The sequence below is a fragment of the Scyliorhinus canicula genome, unplaced genomic scaffold (genome assembly GCF_902713615.1).
Source record: "Scyliorhinus canicula unplaced genomic scaffold, sScyCan1.1, whole genome shotgun sequence".
NCBI classification, from domain to species: Eukaryota; Metazoa; Chordata; class Chondrichthyes; order Carcharhiniformes; family Scyliorhinidae; genus Scyliorhinus; species Scyliorhinus canicula.
This window is the reverse complement of record NW_024055469.1, coordinates 94297-114621: the sequence shown is the minus strand read 5'-3', so window position 1 is coordinate 114621 and position 20325 is coordinate 94297. Positions and strand designations below refer to the sequence as shown.

At 45.3% G+C, this 20325-nt stretch overlaps 1 protein-coding gene and 1 pseudogene across 1 annotated transcript; both read left to right on the top strand.

Moving 5' to 3' along the window:
• The first annotated feature begins 4193 nt into the window (after positions 1-4193).
• LOC119959809 (gastrula zinc finger protein XlCGF7.1-like) lies at positions 4194-6494 on the top strand. Its single transcript, XM_038787903.1, has 2 exons — positions 4194-4670; positions 5526-6494. The coding sequence occupies exon 2, from the start codon at positions 5853-5855 to the stop codon at positions 6492-6494; it is 642 nt and encodes a 213-aa protein (XP_038643831.1). The 5' UTR covers positions 4194-4670; positions 5526-5852.
• A 5560-nt stretch (positions 6495-12054) lies between these two features.
• Positions 12055-15634, top strand: LOC119959811 (annotated as a pseudogene).
• The last annotated feature ends 4691 nt before the right edge of the window (positions 15635-20325 follow it).

Below are 20325 nucleotides of genomic sequence, written 5' to 3'. Positions count from 1 at the left end.
GCTGATGTCTCTGCAGGGTGAATGAATCAATGAATCCCTTCCCACACTGAGAGCAGGTGAACGGCCTCTCCGTAGTGTGAACTCGCTGATGTCTCCTCAGGGTAGATGAATCAATGAATCCCTTCCCACACTGAGAGCAGGTGAATGGCCTCTCCCCAGTGTGAACTCGCCGGTGTTTCCGCAGGGTGGATGAATCAATAAATCCCTTCCCACACTGAGAACAGGTGAATGGTCTCTCCCTAGTGTGAACTCGCTGGTGTGACTGCAGGTTGGATAAAGTATGGAATCCCTTCCCACACTGAGAGCAGGTGAATGGCCTCTCCCCAGTGTGAAGTCGCTGATGTCTCCGCAGGTTGGATAAAGCACGGAATCTCTGCCCACACTGAGAGCAGGTGAACGGCTTCTCCCCAGTGTGAACTCGCTGGTGTGACTGCAGGCTGGATAAATCAATTAATCCTTTTCCACACTGAGAGCAGGTGAATGGTTTCTCCCCAGTGTGAACTCGCTGGTGTGCCTGCAGGTGCGATAACCGAGTGAACCCCTGCCCACACTGAGAGCAGGTGAATGGCCTCTCCCCAGTGTGACTGCGTCGATGAGTCTCCAGCTCAGATGGGAATCTGTATTCCTTCCCACAGTCCCCACATTTCCACGGTTTCTCCATGTTTTGGGTCTCGCCGTGTCTCTCCAGATTGGACAATCAGCGGAAGCCTTGTCCACACACAGAACATGTGCACTGTCGCTCCTCACTGTGAATGGTGTGACGTTTTCTCAGACTGTGTCATAGTTGAAGCTCTTTCCACAGTCAGTTCGCTGGAACACTCTCACTCGGGTGTGCGTTGTGTGGGTCTCGGTGCTTTTCCCGTCACACTCACGTTTAAAACCTTTTGAAGCCGACAGATCGGACAAACATTTCTCCTACTCGCCGATGATATTCAGATCAAAAGGAATCGTTTGAGTTTGACGTGATGTTTGAGACGTCTGTCTGCGATTCCTCCTCTTCCAATATCCTTTAAAAACAATTTATAAAAGTTATCATTGTTGGCACAGGATAGAAATTCGGAGAAGACAATTCTAGTTTCTATGGAACATTATTTCCTCTCTTGTGTTCGAGCTTCTGAGTTAGAACATAGAACATACAGTGAAGAAGGAGGCCATTCGGCCCATCGAGTCTGCACCAACCCATTTAAGCCCTCACTTCCATCTTATCCCCACATCTGAAGAACCCCTCCTAACCTTTTTGGTCATTCAGGGCAATTTATCATGGCCAATCCACTTCACCTGCACGTCTTTGGACTGTGGGAGGAAACCGGAGCACCCGGAGGAAACTCACACAGACACGGGGAGAATGTGCAGACTCCGAACAGACAGTGACCCAGCGGGGAATCGAACCTGGGACCCTAGCGCTGTGAAGCCACAGTGCTACCCACTTGAATTACCGTGCTGCCCGTTGCTGCAGAATAAAGGAGGCAAGAGCTCTGTTTCTCCACAAACACCTTTGTTTCTTTGATCCAACTTCACACACAAATCTCCATGAACAAATAGTGTCTCCTGTAACCCCTTTATGTCTCAGTGACTTCATTTGGATAATTGACATCAAATTAGTGTTTAATTGGAAAGTCCATTCCTATCATCTTGTTCTCCAAAGTCTGTAAATCTCCATCCCACACAATCTCCCTCCATTCTCACTCTGCTGTATCTACTGTTCACTCTCCCAATTCTCCTGAAGGTGCTGATTCATTTAAATTCACAAAAGTCATCAGTTAGTACAGGATAGAAATTCACAGGAACGTCATTGCAATGTATGCCTACCTGTGACAATCATAGAACATAGAACAGTACAGCACAGAACAGGCCCTTCGGCCCTCAATGTTGTGCCGAGCCATGATCACCCTACTCAAACCCACGTATCCACCCTATACCCGTAACCCAACAACCCCCCCCTTAACCTTACTTTTTTTATTAGGACACTACGGGCAATTTAGCATGGCCAATCCACCTAACCCAATCAAGATCATTGTTATTAAAATTCAGGACAATTCTAGTTCTTATGGAACATAATTTTCTCTCGTTCTCTAAAAACTGTAAATCTCCACAATCTCCCTCCATTCTCACTCTGCTGTATCTAATATTCACCCTCCCAATTCTCCTGAAGGTGCGGATTCATGTTGATTGACAGATCCAAGCTCAGCTCACTGCTTCCTGACCAGGACACAGAGATTAGAATAGGAGCAAGAGTAGGCCATTCGGCCCACCGAGTCTGTTCAACCATTCAATGAGATCCTTGGCCGATCTACCTCAGCACCATTTTCCCACACGATCCCCATATCCCTCGATATCTTCAATATCTAGAAACCTGTCAATATTTGTCTTGAACATACCTGATGACTGAGGCTCCACATTCTTCTGGGATAGAGAATTCAAAAGCTTCACCACATCCTCGAGTGAAGAAATCCATAATCTCAGCTTTCACTATTTTCCTACCTGTTCCCCATAACCCTGAACTCCAATGTCAATAAAATATCTGTCCAACTTGTGCTTCAATATATTCAATGGCCCCCAGATACAACTGGTCCCTGTGGAAGAGAAATCCAAAGACTAACAACCCTCTGAGGGAAGAGATGACTGGAAATCGACAACGTAGCTATATTCTTATATTACAAGAAGAGAAATAATAATATGTTTACTTTATTACAGAACGATAAATAATATATCTAATCTGTACCATATAACAACACGAGACATATCTCTGTCCATTATCAATTTACTTTCCCCTGAAATGTCAGCCATCTGCTGGGGAACCCATCCCTTTAATTGTGAACATTAGGAAAGAGACAATCCTTTTTTTAAATAAATTTCGAGTGACCAATTATTTTTTTCCATTAAGGTGCAATTTAGCGTGGCCAAACCACCTACCCTGCACATCTTTGGGTTGTGGATGTGAGACGCACACAGACATGGGGAGAATGTGCAAACTCCACACAGACAGTAACCCAGAAATGGGATCGAACACGGGTCCTTGGTACCATGAGGCAGCAGTGCTAACCACGGTGCGATCAAAGATCATTCTTTTAGTCAGACAAATAAATGTGTCAACCTGTTCAGGAGATGGGTCGGAGGGGTTGGAAACACTTTGTGGAGCTCCTAACCTACATGAAAATATTTGTTTTCCAATTAATGTGGTTCTAGTTTGGGCTAAAATCATCAATGAGGACTCTGATCTCTGGTAAAGAAGGAAACCCTGGCAGGTGGGCGGGGAGGATTCACAAACACCCGCTGGAGGCCCCAAGCCCCCAATAAGACCCATTGGTTTTATTGTCAGTCTGCAGGCAGGAGCTGGAGAACTGAACCCAGGCAGACTGGGAGTGGATGAAAGAGATGGTGAGATGGGTTTGGATTTCAGCCCAGGGAGGAGGGAGTGTGTGGGACAGGGAAAAATGTTCCGGAGAAACTAGAATTCTCGGTTCAGAATTTCTATCCTGGATTGGCAGTTATGGCTTTTGCTTATTTTTAATTTTTCCTTTTTTTTTTAGATTACCCAATTCTCTTTCTCCCAATTGAAGCGTAATTTTAGCGAGGCCAATTCACCGACCCTGCGCATCTTTTTGGATTCTGGGGCTGAGTCCCACACAGACACGGGGATTATGTGCAAACTCCATACAGACAGTGACCCGGGGCCGGGATCGAACCCGGGTCCTCGGCTAACGACTGAGCCACAGTACCTGCCCCTAGTGATGAGTTTTATAAATTTATTTTACAGGATGTTACAAGGGGAGGATTTACAGATGGAAACTCAAATCAAACTTCACATCAAGATTTAACAGTCACTCCATTCATCAGGACCTGAATATCATTGGCCTGTGAATGTGGAAGAAGAAATGTTTGTCTGTTCTGTCTGTAGGAAAAGATTTTCTTTTGAAAAAAATAAATTTAGAGTGCCCAATTTTTTTTCCAATTCTGGGGCAATGTAGCCTGGGAAATTTAGCGTGACCAATCCAATAAAAGTTTATTGGATAAGCACATGGATGATAATGGCATAGTGTAGGTTAGATGGCCTTTAGTTTTTGACTTCCCATGTTGGTGCAACATCGTGGGCCGAAGGGCCTGTACTGCGCTGTATCGTTCTATGTTCTAATCCACCTACCCTGAACATCTTTGGGTTGTGGAGGCGAGACCCACACAGACACGGTAAGAATGTGCAACTCCACAGTGACCTGGGGCCGGCATCGATACAGATCCTCAGCGCCATAGGCAAGACTGCTAAAGTTCTCCTGACATGGGTCTCTGCGTGACTGAACAGAGCCGCACATGGGGTCAGATATCCATTGAGTTAGTGGGATCCATGGGGCACAATTTGCTTGTTTCTTTACTTCTCTGTTGCTACTCTGATCAACAATTAGATATCTGCGTCTGTGCAAACCGGGGTAATGGGAGGTCAAGTACCCAGGACAAAGGTTAATGCAGTTTGCTGGCCAGTCTGTCTCCATTCTGAACAATGTGGAACAAGCTTCTCCCAGTCATTGAAAATGTTGCCCCCAACAAACATGGCGGCCGCACATGCGCTCTGTTGCTCATTGTCCCGAGTAAAGATGGCGGTCGTTACACCGAACCGTTCACTGGACCCTCGCGGCCCCGCTCCGTGAAATGGGGGAACTAGAAAGTGATTTTTCCGGGTATGGACTTTCACAACATGTTTAGAAAACGTCTCCACCCACCAGCCAGGTCCACCGCTCCCGCGTTCCACAATATTCCTCTTACCCTTTGTGAATCCGAAATAACAGCTTCTGTCCGTCGCCATTACCCACACTGCGCATGCTTCAGTCGAAGTCCCACCCACCCTCACTCACTCCGATTGGTTGGAGGACCAACCTCCCCTCTAGGTCCTCCAGCCCCACTCCCTCCTACTATTGGTCTGGAGCTGCTGTCAATCACTCCCCAGGCATTGTGATGTGGGGCATGCGCAGTGCGGCTCAGGTCTAGGGACAGACGCTTGTTTGTCTCATCTTCAGGCGGGAAGGAGGCGGATAAGCGGAGGAGGCGTTAGGGGCAGTGGGTGGGAGGGGAGGCTTCACACACCCAGTGGGGGCCTCAACACCCCCAATAACAAACTAGCCGCACCGCCTCAACACCCAACACAACGGCAGCTGCCGCTTTCACCCGGTACCAGGCCCCAGTGGACAAATGTGGCTTCAGGAAGGAAATGCAGCAATGGATTTGTTCAGGAGAAATTATCTTTAACTCACTTTACTGATCCTGGAGCAGGAGGGGAGAATGGGGGGGGGGGGATTTCTATCCTGCACTCACACAGATGGATTTGTTAATGCAGATGGTAGAATTTAAATTCAAGGGATAATCTGGAATTCAAAGCTGCACTCAGTATTAATGACCTGGAAACCATTGTGGTGAGTGTGTGGGAAGGGGAAAGTGTGGGACTGGGATTTGCAGCTTTAGGAAACGAGAGAAACAATTATTCCCCAGAAACTAGAATTATCTGTTCTGAATTTCTGACCTGTAAACTGATTTTACAGGGTTACAAGGAATGGATCGACAGACTGGAAATTCAAATCAAGCAACAAATCAAGATCTGACAGTCACTTTGATGAGGATCTGAATGTCATGAACTTTTGAATGTGGAAGGAGAAATGTTTGTTCTGTCTGTGGGAAAAGATTTCAAACTTAAGTGTGACTGGAAAAGCACAAAGACACACACACACCCAAGTGAGAGTGCTCCAGTGAACTGACTGTGGAAAGAGCTTCAACCAGTTACACAGCCTTGAAAACACCACACCATTCACAGCGAGGAGAAGCTGTACACATGTTCTGTGTGTGGAAGAAGCTTCAACTGATCGTCCAAAATGGAGAGACACAAGGGTGCCGGCACCATTGAGAAACCGTGGAAATGTGGGGAATGTGGGAAGGGATTCAGTTACCCTTCTGAGCTGGAAACTCATCACTGCAGTCACACCGGGGAGAGACCATTCACCTGTTCCGAGTGTGGAAAGGGATTCACTCGACTAACACATCTGACTGCACACCAACTTGTTCACTCTGACATGAGACCTTTTAAATGTTCCGATTGTGAGAAGAGCTTTAAAAACAAATTTAATCCTCTGACACACCAGCGTGTTCACACTGGGGAGAGGCCGTTCACTTGTTCTGAATGTGGGAAGAGATTCGCTCAGTTATCCAGCCTTTTGACACACCAGCGAATGCACAGCGGGGAGAAACCACTCACGTGCACTGAATGTGGGAAGGGATTCGCTCAGTTATCCAACCTTCTGACACACCAGAGAATTCACACTGGAGAGAAACCATTCACCTGTCCTGAGTGTGGGGTGACATTCGCTCAGTTATGCAAACTTTTGGACCATCAGCGGGTTCACACTGGGGAGAGACCATTCACCTGCTCTGTTGTTTGGGAAGGGATTCGCTCAGTCATCCACCCTGCTGAGACACCAGCGCATTCACACTGGGGTGAGACAGTTCATCTGCTCTGAATGTGGGAAGGGATTCACTCAGTCTGCCCAACTCGCCTCACACCAACGTGTTCACTCTGACATGAGACCTTTTAAATGTTCCGCCTGTGAGAAGAGCTTTAAAGGCAAAATGGATCTGCTGATTCACCAGCGCAGTCACACTGGAGAGAGGCCGTTCAGCTGCTCCGTGTGTGGGAAGCGATTCACTCAGCATTCCCTCCGGCAGAAACACCAGCGCATTCACACCAGGGAGATATTATTCATCTGCTCTGTGTGTGGGAAAGGATTCACTCATTCATTCACCCTGCAGAAACACCAGCGAGTTCACAAGAGGTTGGATTCTGTTATTGCTGCTGTTAATCACATCCAGGACTGAGCCGTGTTCATTCTAACAGTTGGAGTTTGTTTCAGTTGATGTTAATCATTCCTGTGACTCAGCTGAAGTTTAATATTCTGGATATAGATTAATAAAATTAGCCTTGTGTTAACAACAGTGTTCCAGTCCTTGATTTCTCTAAGATCGGGGCTGGTTTAGCACAGGGCTACATCGCTGGCTTTGAAAGCAGATCAAGGCAGGCCAGCAGCACGGTTCAATTCCTGTACCAGCCTCCCCGAACAGGCGCCAGAATGTGGCGACTAGGGGTTTTTCACAGTAACTTAATTTGAAGCCTACTTGTGACAATAAGCAATTTTCATTTTCAGATAGGAGGAGACTGATTGATGAACTGTTACCGATTGTTCCATTGTTGTGTCTTTTCTGATTTGTTCTGTATGATATGGTAAAGTAAAGAGTAAGACCAGAGAGAAAGGTAAGAATATGGGAAATGATAAACAGACTGTGGCAGGAAGAGACGGAGAGAACACATTTAAAATTACATCAGATAAACGTTACAAAAATAATAAAAGAACAAAACCAAAGGCTCTGCAGCAAAACACAAGTAGCATTTGAAACAAAACTGATGAATTGGCAGCACCTATAGAAATAAGTAAGTATGATCTGATGGCCATTCAGAGAAATAGATTGGGGCCTGAATTGTTTTATATTCATTCGTGGCATGTGGGTGTCGCTGGCCAGTCCAACATTTATTGTCCATCACCCATTTCCCTTCAAAAGGTGGTGGTGAGCTGAATATTGTAGTGTATGTAAAATTTAGGAAGGACAGAAAACTCGGAAACTTTGGAAGAGCAGCTCTGTTAATTATCGATACTGTTGGCACATTAGACAGGGATGATCTAAGCTCAGAAAACCAGGATGTAGGAGTGGTTTGGTTTGAGATGAAAAATGGTTAAGGCAAGAATTCACTTCTGGGAGTGGTGTGCAGGCCTCCTAATTGTAACGACACAGTAGGACAGAGTGTTAAGGAAGAGATAATGGGAGTCTGTCAGAAAAGGTACAGCGATATCAAGGGGGATTTTAGTACACTTATAAACTGGAAAAATCAGATGGTCGAAGGTAGCATAGGTGAGGAGTTCACAATGTTCTTGTGATAGTTTCTACAATCAGCACATTTTGGAGCCAACCAGAGGTCAGGTAACACCAGGCTGGGTATTGTGCAACAAAGATTAATTGATAACCTCATGGTGAAGGCATCCCCAGGTAACAGTGATCATAATATGACTGAATTTGACATGCAGTTTGTGGGGAAGAAGATTGAGCCCAAGACGAGTAAGTTAAGCTTAAATAAGAGCAATTATGAGGGCATCAAAGCAGAGCTAGCTAAAATGAACTTTAAAATGAGCTTGTGGGGCAGCACGGTGGCACAGTGGGTTAGCACTGCAGCCTCACGGCACTGAGATCCCAGGTTCGATCCCGGCTCTGGGTCGCTGTCTGTGTGGAGTTTGCACATTCTCCCCGTGTTTGCGTGGGTTTCACCCCCACAACCCATAAATGTGCAGGCTAGGTGGATTGGCCATGCTATATTGCCCCTTAATTGGAAAAAATGAATTCGGTACTCTAAAATTAAAAAAAAAATGAGCTTGTGTGTCAGGTCAATAGAGATTTAGTAGCAGACATTGAAAGAGATATTTCAGTATAAACAGAATAGATACATTCTCATGAGAATGGAAAATTCCAAGGGGAGGACACAGCATCTGTCTTTAACTAAAAAAGTTAAAGACATATCAATGTTTTTTTACAAAGCATGCAACAGCGCAAAGGCAGATAGCAGGTCAGAACATTGGGCAGAATATAAAGCATCAAATATAAACACAAAAATATTAATAAGGAGGAAATAATTAGAGTACCAGAGAAAGCTGGCTAGAAATATAAAGACAGATAGAGTTTCAATAGATATTTGTGATAGTAAATAGAACATAGAACATAGAACAGTACAGCACAGAACAGGCCCTTCGGCCCTCAATGTTGTGCCGAGCCATGATCACCCTACTCAAACCCACGTATCCACCCTATACCCGTAACCCAACAACCCCCCCTTAACCTTACTTTTTATTAGGACACTACGGGCAATTTAGCATGGCCAATCCACCTAACCCGCACATCTTTGGACTGTGGGAGGAAACCGGAGCACCCGGAGGAAACCCACGCACACAGGGGGAGGACGTGCAGACTCCACACAGACAGTGACCCAGCCGGGAATCGAACCTGGGACCCTGGAGCTGTGAAGCATTTATGCTAACCACCATGCTACCCTGCTGCCCCCTTCAATTCAATAATTCAATTGACAATTGACAATTGACAGTTGAATTGACAATTCAACAAAATAATTCAATTCTTCTTTCTTCCTTCTTTCTTCAAGTGAGTGTTGATGCTCTCGCAAGCAATCTGGGAAATTAACAATGGAAGGTAAGGTTATGACAAATGAATTGAACAGGTAAAAGCAAATTACTGCGGATGCTGGAATCTGAAACAAAAGGGAAAATGCTGGAAAATCGCAGCAATTCTGGCAGCATCTGTAGGGAGTCCGATGACTCTTTGTCAAAGCTAACAGACAGAGTGGGAAATATTTAGACTGTGGAGTGAGAATTGAAGTCATAGCCACAGAAACCCAGGGAAACCGGGTGCTAATGGCCACAGATACCAATGAGAAAGAGTGCTAATGGCAGTCCCCAGAGAGGACAAAAGATGTGAAAGGTCAAACAGCAGGGAAACTAACATCAGAGGATGATCTGTAGGTGTGGGGGGAGGGGAAGGGGGAAGCAAAGAGGAGAAAGGTGCAGGAAAGAAAGAAATGGTAAAAGACAGTTAAAATGAAATGAAAACAAATGGGTTGAGGTGGGGCTGAATTGAACAGGTATTTGCATCAGTCTTCACTGTAGAGGAATCAAGTAACATTTCAGAAATATCTGTAAATCAGCAAATGCAAGGGACAGAGGAACTCAGAAAAATTACAATCACCAGGGAAGTGTTAATGAGCAATGTTTGAGTCTGCAGGCCGACAAAACCCCGGATTCGGGTCGACTTCACCATAAGATCTTGAAAGAAGCAGGTAATGAGAGAGTTGATGCACCCGTTTCATTTTTCAAAATTTGCTCGATATAGGGATGAATCCATTAAATTGGAAAATAAAAAAAGTAAAAGGGGGGGGGGGGCAGATAGCTGGAAACAACAGGCCAGTTAACTAAACATCTGTCATAGGGAACATGTTAGAAAAATTGAAGGTAATCAGGCAGAGTCTACATGGTTTTGTGAAAGGCAAATCATGTTTAACCAATTTATCAGTTATTTGATGGAGTCACATGTACTGTGGCTAAAAGGGAACAGGTGAATGCACTGTCCTTAGATTTCCAGAAGGCATTTGACAAAATGAAATGAAATGAAAATCACTTATTGTCACAAATAGGCTTCAAATGAAGTTACTGTGAAAAGCCCCTAGTCGCAATATTCCGGCACCTGTTCAGGGAGGCTGTTACGCAAATTGGACCGTGCTGCTGGCCTGCTTGGTCTGCTTTCAACGCCAGTGATTTAGCCCTGTGCTAAACAGCCCCTATTGTAGAAAATAAAAACTCAGGATCTAACACCATAAGATATAGGAGCAGAATTAGGCCACTCGCCCCATCTTCTCCCTTCTGCCCATAACCACTGATCCCCTTATTAATCAAGAATCCTATCTATCTCTGTCTTAAAGACACTCAGTGATTTGGCCTCCACAGCCTTCTGCGGCAAAGAGTGCCACAGATTCACCACCCTCGGGCTGAAGAAATTCAACCTCATTCAAATTCAACCGTGAGGGGCCTCACGGTAGCATGGTGGTTAGCATCAATGCTTCACAGCTCCAGGGTCCCAGGTTCGATTCCCGGCTGGGTCACTGTCTGTGTGGAGTCTGCACGTCCTCCCCGTGTGTGCGTGGGTTTCCTCCGGGTGCTCCGGTTTCCTCCCACAGTCCAAAGATGTGCGGGTTAGGTGGATTGGCCATGCTAAATTGCCCGTAGTGTAAGGTTAATGGGGGGATTGTTGGGTTATGGGTATACGGGTTACGTGGGTTTAAGTGGGGTGATCATTGTTCGGCACAACATCGAGGGCCGAAGAGCCTGTTCTGTGCTGTACTGTTCTATGTTCTATGTTCTATCTCTGTTTTAAAGAATTGTCCCTTTAGTCTGAGATTGTGTCCTCTGGTTCCAGTTTTCCAACAAGTGGAAACATCCTCTCCACATCCACTCTATCCAGGCCTCACAATATCCTGTAAGTTTCAATAAGATCCCCCCTGAACCTTCTGAACTCCCAACCAGTACAGACCCAGTGTCCTCAAGTTCTTCATTCCAGGGATCATTCTTGTGAACCTCCTGTGGACCCTTTCCCAAGGCCAGCACATTGTTCCTTCGATACGGGGTCCAAAATTCCAAATGTTGTCTGACCAGAGCCTTGTACAGCCTCAGAAGTACATCCTTGCTCTTGTATTCTGGCCCTCTCGACATGAATGCTAACATTGCATTTGCCTTCCTAACTGCCCGTTGAACCTGCACGTTAACCTGAAGAGAATCTTGAATGGCATTGTCTTTAAGAGAGAGGGAGAGCCCTTGTCCAACCTTTCCAGAGTCTGCACCCTCCCTGGATTCACTTCCTTTCCCTTCCGTTCCTGTAAGTCACAAATTTATCCCAGAACGAGAAAAGAAATGATATGGAGATCCCTCTGCTGGACTGGGGTGGGCAAAGTCAAAAGTCTCACAACAGTCCAACAGGTTTATTTTAACTCACAAGCTTTCAGAGCGCTGCTCCTTCAAAAGCTTCTGATTTGAAATAAACCTGTTTTACTTTAAGCTGCTGCTGTGACTTGGAAAAGGGGCAAGAATGGATTTCCTCCGATACAATTTCCATATTGTGGCGTCAGAATGTAACCTTCCTGAATCAGCCAATAGGAATCACCCTGTTCCGCGGTGACGTCTGCGGCTTGCAGAGCGCAGGCCCGGTACTCGGAGATAGGAGCCCCGCCCCTCTGAGACAGTGGCGTCGCCACTCGGAGCCAGGAGCCCCGCCCCCCGCAGACAGCGGCCCCGCCCCATAGTTGCCCCGCCCCCTGCACCTCTTCGTGGGGACTTCCATGCAGCGCGCAGCTGTGACGAGCATGCGCAGTGCTGATGCTGGAACTGGACAGAGTGGATGGGAGATGATCGCCAGCGCTTTGGATAATGCCGCCGCTGAGTAAGTGGGAGGAATGAAGTCTGCAGAATAATCTGAGAGAATTCATAACCGCTTCGTGGAAGATTGAAAGCCAGAATAAACAGTTAGTAGACCCGTGCTTGCGGCTGAGCGACCTTTCCTGCTGAGTATCCCAGGTAACGGCTGCCATTGTCTGGGGGCCATCAGAAAGGCGCATGCGCATTCGCCATCTTTCTATTGAACGATGTACATGAGGGCGCATGCGTCACCATTAAGGCTCAGAAATCAGAAAGAGAGAAATTTGTGAATTGATTCCTGGACATATTTTAAATTTGTTGATGGCATGTGGACGTCGCAGTCTGTGCCAGCATTTATTGCCCGTCCCTAATTGCCTTTGGGGGGGGGCATTTAAAGGGGTAGCATGGTGGTTAGCATGAATGCTTCACAGCTCCAGGGTCCCAGGTTCGATTCCCGGCTGGGTCACTGTCTGTGCGGAGTCTGCACGTCCTCCCCGTGTGTGCGTGGGTTTCCTCCGGGTGCTCCGGTTTCCTCCCACAGTCCAAAGATGTGCGGGTTAGGTGGACTGGCCATGCTAAATTGCCCGTAGTGTCCTAAAAAGTAAGGTTAAGGGGGGGGGGTTGTTGGGTTATGGGTATAGGGTGGATACGTGGGTTTGAGTAGGGTGATCATTGCTCGGCACAACATAGAGGGCCGAAGGGCCTGTTCTGTGCTGTACTGTTCTATGTTCTATGTCAACCATATTGCTGTGGGTCTGGAGTCACATATAGGCCAGACAAAGATGGAAGATTTCCTTCCTTAAATGGCATTCGTGTACCAGATTTTTTTTTAGAACAATTATCAGTGGTTTCATGGTCACCATTAGTCTTTTAATTCCAGATTTTTATTGAATTCAAATTTCACCATCTGAAGTGGCAGGATTTGAACCTGGGAACCCCACAGAGCATTGTTCTGGAACTGGGTCTCTGGTTAATTAGTCCAGTGACAACGCCACCACTGCCATTGACTAACATGGATTCTGGAAACTCCTATACAGGGTGAGAAGGGGAAAAGATGTGCACGCAGCAAACTGAAACCAAGAAGAATTTTGGTCTCTTCTGAATGTCTATCTGGGACTGACAGAAATTCCTTTTTCAGGGTGTTTTGGAGAACTGAACTCAGGCAGAGGAGAGAGAGGGAGAAAACTTGGAGTTGAGGAAAGAAACGAAGACGATGGTGAGATGGGTTTCGATTTCATCCCAAGGAGGAGGGAGAGTGTGTGGGGCGGGGATTTACTGCTTTGGTGGAACAAGAGAGGAAAAAATATGCCTGAGAAATTAAAATTGTCTGTTTAGAATTTCTATCCTGGACTGACAGTGATGACTTTTGTAACATCTTTTACAGGATATTAGAAGGTGAGGAGAATTTGCCATCGGAAATCTCAAACAAAACATCAGATCAACATTCAACAGAATAACTCTATTCTTCAGGACCTGAATATCATCAGCTTCTGAATGTGGAAAGAGGAAGGTTCTCATTTGGAAAAAGATTTAAAATATCAGTGTGACTGGAAGAACACCGAGAAACACTAACACCCGAATGTGTGTCCCTGAAAACTGACTGTAGCACTTACACAGCTTGAAAAAATATAACTTAATTGCTCTGGGAAGAAACTGTACACTTGTTCTGTGTGGAGAGACACAAGGACACTGGCACCATGGAGAAACTGTGGAAATGTGGGGAGGTATTCACTTTCCCCTCCCAGCTGGTAACTCATTGACGCACTCACAGTGGGGACAGACCGTTCACCTGCTCCGTGTGTGGGAAGGGATTCACTCGGTCATCAAACTTAGCAATACACCAGCGGGTTCATACTGGGGAGAGGCCATTCACCTGCTCTGTGTGTGGGAAGGGATTTGCTCGGTCAACACACTTAGCATTACACAAGCGGGTTCACACAGGGGAGAGGCCATTCACCTGCTCTGTGTGTGGGAAGGGATTCATTAACTCATCCAACCTAGTGTCACACGAGCGAATTCACACTGGGGAGAAACCATTCAGCTGCACTGACTGTGGAATGAGCTTTAGGCTTTCATCCACCCTGCAGAAACACCAGCGAGTTCACACTGGGGAGAAACCATTCAGCTGCACTGACTGTGGAAAGAGCTTCAGGCATTCTAGCAGCTTCATCGTACACCAGCGAATTCACAGAGGGGAGCGACCATTCACCTGCTCTTTGTGTGGGAGGGGATTCACTCAGTCATCTAACCTAGCATTACACCAGCGGGTTCACAGTGGGGAGAGGCCGTTCACCTGCTCCGAGTGTGGGAAGGGATTCACTGATTCATGCCAGTTGCTGAGACATGAACAAGTTCACACTGGGGAAAGGCCATTCACCTGCTCCGAGTGTGGGAAGGGATTCACTGATTCATCCCAACTGCTGAGACATGAACGGGTTCACACTGGGGAGAGGCCGTTCACCTGCCCCGAGTGTGGGAAGGGGTTCATTGATTCATCCCAATTGCTGAAACACCAGCGACGTCACAAGTGACTCAGGGATTGGATTCTGCTGTTATTGCCGCTGTTACTGACAACCAGGCCCGAATAACATTTGTTCTGACAGATGGGGTTTGTTTCTGCTAATGTTCATCCACTGTTTAACTGAGCTGGAATTAATTATTCTGGATCTATAGCTGATTGTGTTCTCGGGGCTGCAGAATTCTGGAAACGCTATCTGTGATCTTTCCCCATAATTCAGAAACTCTCATTGGAAATTAGTTCACAACAAGGTTCTGGACTTTTCCTTCAATCACAAAATGACCTTTGGTACAAAATCTGCAATTCAGTGTCTGATTTGTTCCACTGATTAACATTTCCAATTAGAAAGTGCTGATCAGCCCTTGCTGCCAATTCTCACTGATTTGTACATTACACACAGTGAAGCCTCTGTTATTGCCCAGAAAGGGAATGGGAATTGGTGGAGAATTGAGAGTCCAGAATGTTATCCTTCCCATCTCCCATCTTGTCCAGAAATCCCCTCAGACCGGGAATGGAGACACGTTCAATCCAAGTAATAGATTGTAAGAAATTGACTATGTAAAATCATCAGAAATCTATGGAATATTCTAGAAATAGCTCTCCCTCTGCATTCTGAAGAAAGCTTCTATGTCAACTTGCTGACTGACAAACACAGGACAGACCTGTTATCTCAGCCAAGGACAATGTCTTGAGCATAGCCCCAGAAAGAAGACATTTTTAACCCTGATACAATTGGATATTATGAGCCAATCGTAACCCAACTGTGTGTGTAGCAATTAACCCAGGCTCTCAAGAACAAGATTTCAAAGTGATTGGCTTCACCCAAACACCAAAATCTGACTCACACCAGTGAACCGTTCAGAGGACGCTGCAGCCACCAGCCATGGACACCGACACCAGTGAACCATTCAGAGGAGACGGCAGCCACCAGCCATGGACACCAACACTCACTCGGCACCATCCTTCTGTTTGTTCTCCAGGAGCCAGAAACCGTCCTCACCTAAATAAGTGTTCACTATTTCTGTCCATTTAACTCAAGTTTGTTGCTTCCCAATAAACTGTTTTAAAATCACTCCTGAGCTCAATCCTCTTTTCGGATAAGTTATGATTCCTCACTCTGTATCTTTCAAGTGGTGTTAGGAGTGAAATCACATCGCTTCTCAGCCTTTTGGCTAAGGTGAGCGTGAAGTCGGGTGTAATAAGCCCATAAGACATAGGAGCCACTCGGCCCATCGAATCTGCTCCGCCATTCAATCATGGATGATATTTTTCTCATCCCCATTCTCCTGCCTTCTCCCCATAATCCCTGATCCCCTTATTAATCAAGAACCTATGTATCTCTGTCTTAAAGACACTCAGTGAATCAGCCTCCACAGCAATGAGTTCTACAGATTCGCTATCCTCTGGCTGAAGAAATTCCTCCTCATCTGTTTTAAAGGATCGTCCCTTTAGCCTGTGATGGTGTCCTCTGCTTCTAGTTTTTCCTACAAGTGGAAACATCCTCTCCACATCCACTCTATCCAGACCTTACAGTATCACGTAAGTTACAATAAGATCCCCCCTCATTCTTCTAGTGCCTGGATCTGGGATGTCTCTCTCGTGGGGACCATGAATTGGATTCAATTTGAATTGGTTTTTGGAGCAGGCAAGGAGCTGGATTAGGGGTTTGCCCCTGTCCACACTCTGAGATCTGGCATTGTAACTCTGATAAAGTAATAAAAAGAAAACAATTTTAAAAAAGGAGTGGGATCACAGTGGTCGGGATCATCGACTTGAGAAACAACAGCCTGAATTAAATATAAATGGAGAATTTGAGTCTGGACTCGTGGAGTTTACAAAGCAGATATTTCTGTAGGCGTGTAGATAGGAAGAGATAAGTGAAAGTAATCATGCCCCCTTCAGAGACAGATAAAGGGGAAATTATAATTGAAACAAGGAAATAACAGACACAAAACAAATACTTTTTATCTGTCATCATCGTAGGAAACAGAAACGTTCTAATTACAAGGAGAAACTAAGGGTTCAGTGCAGGGGGCGGACGGCAACCTTAATACAAGGAAGAGTCAACTTTTAAAAAATTGGTCAACAACTGTCTGTGTGGAGTCTGCACGTCCTCCCCGTGTGTGCGTGGGTTTCCTCCGGGTGCTCCGGTTTCCTCCCACAGTCCAAAGATGTGCGGGTTAGGTGGATTGGCCATGCTAAATTGCCCGTAGTGTAAGGTTAAGGGGGGGATTGTTGGGTTACGGGTATACGGGTTACGTGGGTTTAAGTAGGGTGATCATTGCTCGGCACAACATCGAGGGCCGAAGGGCCTGTTCTGTGCTGTACTGTTCTATGTTCTATGTTCTAATACAAATATGTTAATAAAATGCCAGTAATAATGAAAAAACAGTCAGACACACATTTCAACATCATTTTATAGAATTTTACAGAAAAGTTGTTGATTGAATTGTGCTTTCTGACAATTATGTGAATAAAAGTTTAAAAAATGAAAAAGACCATTTAATTCCCATGTAAAACGTGCTTGATTGATGAAGAGTGGAAGCTGCATGAATCCTGACTGAACTGCAGACAGCTTTGCAGATGCAGGTTACAGATTCCCTTATCCAGTCCGAATGAGGAACCTATAGAAATAGTGTCATGTGAGAGTACCTTTAAGAAATGAGTGATAACTACTCCAGTGATGTCAGAGAGTGGGTGGAGCTGGGCTGTCTGTCAGCTTTTTACTTTCATTTTTGAGCAGGCTGCAGGGTGTGTTTTAGTTTCATTTTCAGTGTTGGAGCTAAAGCCAGACCAAGTAGGCGTACCGCTGTTCTTTCTGCCATCAAAAGACTACCTCTTGATCATTTGGTGAATTCAGAATTATAATTTTTTTGTCAGTAGTGACTTTAACCTGATCTTTTAACAGGTGTTTCTTTTGTAAGTCTTCTGGATGTTAAAAGGATAGGGCAAGCATTACTTAGTGTTGTATTTGAATTAATGGTTGCTAAGATGTTCACTGTATGTTTCAAAAAGGTTAACTTGAGTTCATAGAATAAACATTGTTTTGCTTTAAAAAAATACTTTTCCATTTCTGCTGTACCTGTATAGTGGGCCATGTGCTCCCCATACCACAATCTATTAAAAGTTGTGGGTCAGGTGAACGCCATGATACACTTTTGTGTCTCTAAACCTTGGCCCATAACAATAGAGAATGGAGAAATTAATGGGACTAAATGGTGACTATATCCTCTGGTCCAGACACCATACTTCCTTACTTTCCAAGGACTGAAAAGTAGAAAACCTACGAATCCTACACTCACTATTCCAGAAAGTAGAGAGAGATAAAATGGGAACCTACCGTCCAGTTAGCCAAACATCAAGTGTAGGCGAAATGCTAGAATCTATCCTTATTATTCGTGACTTCGTGACTGGGTGCTGATAAAATCAGACTAGGCCTAAATTTTGTGGTGGTTAGAAAAATGAGAGGTGATCCCATTAGAACATATGATTCATAAAGGTCTGGAGAGGTTAGACGCTGTGAAGATGTTTTATTTTCCTGACTGGGGAATCTGGGACACTGACTCTCAGTCTCAGAATAAAGGGTTGCCCATTTCAGATTGTGATGAGCAATTTCTTCACCAAGGTTGTGAATTTCTGGAATTCTCTCTCCGAGAGAGCAATAGATGCTCAGTCAGTGAGTGTAGTTAAGGCAAATTGATATATTTTTGTGTATAAAGGGAATTGAGAGCTACGGGGAGAGTACAGGGAGGTGGAGTTGGAGTAGACAATCAGTGATGATCGAGGAGGCGGTGATGTAGTGGTATTGTCACAGGGTCAGTAATCCAGAGACCCAGGGGACTCCTCCTGGGATCTGGGTTTGAATCCCACCATGGCAGACGGTCAAATTTGAATTCAATAAAAATCTTAAATTAAATATCTTATGATGACCATGAAAACAATTATCAATTGTTGTTCTAACCTATCTAATGCCCTTCAGGGAAGTAAATATGCCACCCTTATCTGGTCTGGCCTACATGTGACTCCAGACCCACAGAAATTACCTCTGAAATGGCAAATCAGTTCAAGGACAATTTAGGAATGGGCAATAAATTCTGGCTCAGCCAGTGATAGACACATCCCCTGGACAAATAAAACAAGAATAGCAGGACAGGCTCGAAGGACCGAATGGCCTATTCCTGCTCATTATGTTCATTAAACCTCAGTCTGGTTCCCCTCAAGCTGCTGAGTGAGTGAATTAAATCTTTCCTCACAAATCACAAAGGCGCCAGGTGACAAGTCAGGACATAAACATTGTTTATCGGCTACAAATTACCAATTTATCTCGGCACACAGACCCTTCATTGACACAGAATCAGAAGGAGGCCATTCAGCCCATCAGTCTGTACCGACCCTCCAAAAGAGCATCTGACCTGGTCCCACTACCCTGCCTTATTCCTGTAATCCCACCCAACCTTCACATCCTTGGACACTAAGGGATAATTTAGCATAGCCAATCCAGCTAACCTGCACATCTTTGGACACTAAGGGATAATTTAGCACAGCCAATCCAGCTAACCTGCACACCTTTGGACACTAAGGGATAATTTAGCATAGCCAATCCAGCTAACCTGCACATCTTTGAACTAAATCCAAATCATGTCCAAGTGCAATCCGAGTTATCCAGCAGTTCAGCACTAATGGGGAGAGATATTTCACAAAACAAGTAACATCCAGTAATTCACTGTAAATCAGCACTAATGGATGCTGAGTGTTCATTACAGCAGGACCAGAGTCTGAGGTTAGAAATTGGTGAGTTTACTTTCAGAGTAATTCCTTCAATATCTGACAAGTTAGGCGTCTATCAAATAGCTCGAACCTGATGATTACATTCAGAGCTTACACAGCCTTATCCTCGAGTTTCAGAACAGGCTTTCCCCTGTCAATATACTGCTGCAGGATTGGATTGAGATCTGTTTATTGTTCATATTCAGTTCAATGCAAATTTAAAACAAGGTTTGCAGAGATGATGTTCTATTCACGCATGAATGAGACATGCTGTGGGGCACACATCAAGTCCAATAAGGCTGCTTTACATCAGAAATAAATTCCTAACTATCAGAATAAACAGTCCTGGATGTGATTAACAGCAGCAATAACAGCAGAATCACACCCCTGTAATCACTGGCGAACTCGCTGGTGTCTCAGCAGGTTGTATGACTGGGTAAATCCCTTCTGGCAGGTGGAACAAGTGAATGGCTTTTCTTTGCTGTGAACCTGCTGGTGCCTCAGCAAAGTGGATGACTGGGTGAATCCTTTCCCACACTCAGTGCAGGTGAATAGTCTCTCTCCCGAGTGATTATGCTGGTGTGTGAGCAGAAGTTTTCTGCTTTTAAAGCTCTTCTCACAGTCAGAACATTTAAATCGTCTCTCAGTCATGTGAACATGTTGGTGTGCAGTGAGATGGGACAAAACAAGTGAATCCCTTCCCACACACATGGCAGGTGAACAGTCTCTCCCCAGTATGGATTCGCTGGTGTACAGTTAGGTCACCTTTTCTCCTGAACCCAGTCCCGCAGTGAGAACACGTGAACGTTCTCTCGTCAGTGAACACGTTGATGACGCCGCAGATCCTCAGAACTTTTATAACACTTCCTGCAGTCTGGGCATTTAAACGGTCTCTCATCACTATGAGCACGTTGGTGTTTCTGCAGGTTGGATGATCGATTAAATCCCTTCCCACATTCAGAGCAGGTGAATGGCCTGTCTCCAGTGTGAATGTGC

What these genes read in the sequence shown, in the direction of transcription:
- LOC119959809 (XM_038787903.1), top strand. Translation starts at nt 5,853, where the DNA reads ATGGAGAGACACAAGGGTGCCGGCACCATTGAGAAACCGTGGAAATGT.